At 50.2% G+C, this 3902-nt stretch overlaps 1 protein-coding gene across 1 annotated transcript; it reads right to left on the bottom strand.

The window, feature by feature from the left end:
- Window positions 1-1795: 1795 nt before the first annotated feature.
- On the bottom strand, window positions 1796-3430 carry LOC119291700 (aspartyl protease 25-like). The gene has a single exon (XM_037570512.1). The coding sequence runs from the start codon at window positions 3369-3371 to the stop codon at window positions 2079-2081; it is 1293 nt and encodes a 430-aa protein (XP_037426409.1). The 5' UTR covers window positions 3372-3430; the 3' UTR covers window positions 1796-2078.
- Between the last annotated feature and the right edge of the window lie 472 nt (window positions 3431-3902).

Raw genomic sequence — 3902 nt, 5'->3', positions numbered from 1 at the left:
AGGCAATTATTGTGTAGTTTAATTCTTTATTCTTTTTTTACTGTGTACTTTGAAGAGGTAAACATGAACTAATTCTAAAAGTTATGTAGATTTAGACAGTTCAACATATATTAAGAATTATTGTGTAAATTTATGTATATTCGTGCAGGACCACAAGCACGGACAATTATTGTGTATTTTCATTGTATTTTAAAATATACAATTACAAAAAAATGATAACGTAATTGTTCAATCTGTTTAAAATATTATCATGTAATAATAATAATTCTAGAAATGTATTAAAACCACTAAAGGTGTTTTTTTTGCGGGAAAAACTTCCAATCTATTCATCTTCAATCATGGTAACAATTTTACGCAATAAATTCTAAAATACACGTTGAACATTTTTTGAAGTACATGTTATCAACATTTTGAATGCATGACAAACATCATTCAAAAACACGTTTACAATTTTATAATACACGTGAAACATTTTTCAAAAACATGGTGAACATTTGTTTTCAAATGCACTAGCATATTCCCCGAGTCTCCCTCGATACGATAACAAGTGAAGAATTTAGGTGTGCACCAAACAAAGATATTGTTTTCATGGTAACACCAAACAAATAAATTGTCATTGACGTGTGCACGGATGCATACCACACACACGACATCCGGTATTAAGGAAAACAATTACATGCAGCCATGCTTGGTGTAGTGTATTTGTTAACATGTGAATGTTGTGCACGCAATGTCCTGGCATCGAATCCATCTAGGCTTGTCCTTTTTCTTTCTTATTACTACTATTTTTTTCTCATCCGCTCGCCTGCCTGGAAATGCAGGACCCAAACGTGACAGGTTAGACCCATCATCAATATGCATCTGTATGCCATACATTTATGTGTAATTAAATATTTCCTCCGTGTCTCAGAATAAATGTCTCAACTTTGTATTAGCTCTAGTATAAATTTATACTAAGCTCAAGACACTTATTTTGAGACGGAGGGAGTATAATTTAAGGGAGTTGGTTGTAAATAAAATGCTATCACTCATTGACATGCGAACTGTCGCCATGTAGCCATGCTAACGCGATACATGGCAAAGCGTACACCGGGATATGGCAGGAGGCACCATATTTGCACGCGCAGACAAGTTCGAGTATCACTTTTATGTATTTCACAACTTTAGACATCAAATTGACCGCATAGGACAAGTTAAGGCACTCGTGGTGTATTTAACTCTTTCCAAATGGTAATTAACAGGGAAAAGCCCATTCTGAATATGGCATGCAAACTTGGCTTGACACTTTGTAATTTTTTTATTCTCATTCCCCTACCACCCTTCCATATGTACATTATTATATTTTTTTAATAGAAATGAGACATGGTAGAGCCTTCCCTACTGCACTCATGCTAAAAGAAATGGAAAATCAAGAATTTATTTTTATTTTTACCGCTTCATTTTATTTTTACTGTTCATCCAAGTGCATATGCACTCTAAAGTAGAAACTACATGACTTAATAAAGAAGCTGCAAGAACTAATTGTCAAAACGTTAGTATTAAACAACCATCGGTCCTATTTCGACAATATCATCATGAGCAACATAATTGTTCAAACTTCAAATTTCGAAAGGAGGCAATGCCATGGAGCTTGCATGCTAGCCCTGTTGGTCTGGGCACTGTGCAGATTGGCAGCACAAGCCAGTAGCACCGGCTGCCAGTACACTCCAAGACGAGCCAGCTTTTGCATTAACTCTACCTGTACGTATGTGCAGCGTGAAAGTCTCGAACGTACGTACACCTTGCGCAACAGCCAAACGAAACAAACAAGTTAATTAAATGCACCACACATCACACCAGTAAATAGTTACGACCAGTACTACAGTAATTCTCTAGTTCTATCGACACGTAGTACAGCACAACACACGCGCACCCACCCGTGACAAACTTTGATGCCACATTCCTTATTGCACACACTGAAAAATACTAAGCCGCAAATTAACAATCACACGTAGTACGTACGTACGTACACCCAAATGCATGGCTAATGATTCGATTATAACCGCACGAACACGTGAAGAAAGGTCGCCTCGTGGGAACTAGTTGCAGGACTCCCGGGCGAAGCCGACGCGCGAGTTGGCGACGTCGAAGACGACCCGGAGGTTCTGCTGCTGCAGGTTGGCGACGACGTTGACGACGGAGTTGACGTTCTGCGGCGCCTCCGCCATGGCCAGGCACGCCAGCGGCGTCGCGCTGCTGTGGATCAGCGTGTTCTCCATCGGCAGCGCCAGGTCCACGCCGCCGTCCATGTGGATCGTCACGGCCGGCGCGCCCCCGGCCGCCACCTCGTCCGTGTTGAAGCACGTGTCGAACGCGCCCAGCGAGGTGTACCCGCTCGGCGCCGCCACGTGCCGCCGGAACTCCTCCCGCAGCGCCGCGTACACGGGCGCCGTCCACCGCGTGATCACCGTGCCGGAGTCCACCACCGTGCCCGCGCCCGTGCTGGGGTCGAACGCGAACGACCCCGCGGGCACCTTCACCGGGGACCGCCCCACGCTCAGCCCCGTCACGTTCACGTAGTACAGCGACGACCGATGGGGGTTCTTCAGCATCGGCGTGTACCTCGCGGACCGGGGCTGGCCGGCGGCGCCCAGCCGGAGCGACCCGGAGAAGTAGTATGACTTGTAGCTGGGCAGGCAGTAGGAGAAGACGCCGTTGTACATGTTGCCGACCTGGGACAGCAGGGCCATGGGGCCCCGGCCTAGGCCCAGGAGCCCCTGCTTCGGGAGGTCGGAAGTCGGCCCGCTCACCGAGCCCACGCACCCGAACGCGTAGTTGGGGATGGAGTCCTTGCCCAGATGCAGCCAGTCGCTGGCCAGCGCCGCCTGGAAGGAGGCGTCGGCGAACGGCTTGGAGAAGGCGCACGACGGCAGCGGCGCCGCGCTGTCGAAGGGGTCCCGGTCCGGGCAGGGCTGGCCCTGGAGGATGGGGCACATGGACGAGGAGCAGGGGAGGGGCGCGTAGGAGGAGGAGTTGGCCGGGACGAAGAGGCTGCTGGCGGGGCAGGTGCCGCACGGGGAGCAGTGCGCCCAGGTGGCGTCGGCGCTGGTGTCGAGGGCCAGGAGCATGGGCTGGGCCGGCGAGCCGAGCCCGGCGCGCACGACGTAGGAGGGCGGGGTCTGGCCGGAGGCGACGGGCGCCGAGGCGGTGCCGGTGGAGGCGGCCTTGGAGGAGAGGAAGAGGAGGCGCGCGTCGTCGTCGCGGGCGAGCGCGATGATGGACTCGAGCGGGGAGGCGGACGGAGGGTGGACATTGTGGTAGACGGACAGGTCGGCCGCGGCAGCGACAGTGGCGGCGAGGAGGAGGAGGAGAGGCAACCTGGTGGGCGCCATGGTTGCGGAGCTTAGCTTGAGCTAGGAAAGTGTCGGTCACTGCGAGGGAGTGAGGAGTGTGGCATGGGTTTATATAGGGGTTTGGCCTTTTTGTTTGTACATTTTGGGGTCTTGCTTGCTTTTTCATTTCCATCCCTGTTGAAAGTTTGATATTATAACGGATTCCAAAATCTACAAACAAAAAAGGCAATTCAAACTATTAAAAGAGATATATTGAAAAAAAAGGAGCGTGCACCTGGAAAAATTGTTGCATCAGTCAGTTCTCATCTGAACCGTATTCAGATCTTCATCCAACGGCCTGAAACAGGCCACATACTATTCATCTTCTTCCTCCTCACGCACGCCCCCTGCCTACCCAGCCCCAATAGCCGACCTCTACCGCCCGCGAACTGCGGGCCCTACTATGCACCGGCTTGCTCCTAACCTCCCATCAACCTCCTCCCACCGCCATTGCTGGCCAACGGCCCGCCCATTCCTCTAAGCCGCACAACGGCGAACAACTCCGGCTATCCCCTGCACCCCACACTCCGC

The sequence above is a fragment of the Triticum dicoccoides genome, chromosome 4B, assembly GCF_002162155.2.
Source record: "Triticum dicoccoides isolate Atlit2015 ecotype Zavitan chromosome 4B, WEW_v2.0, whole genome shotgun sequence".
NCBI lineage: Eukaryota > Viridiplantae > Streptophyta > Magnoliopsida > Poales > Poaceae > Triticum > Triticum dicoccoides.
Note: the sequence above shows the minus strand (reverse complement) of the source record. Positions and strands in the feature narration are given on the sequence as shown.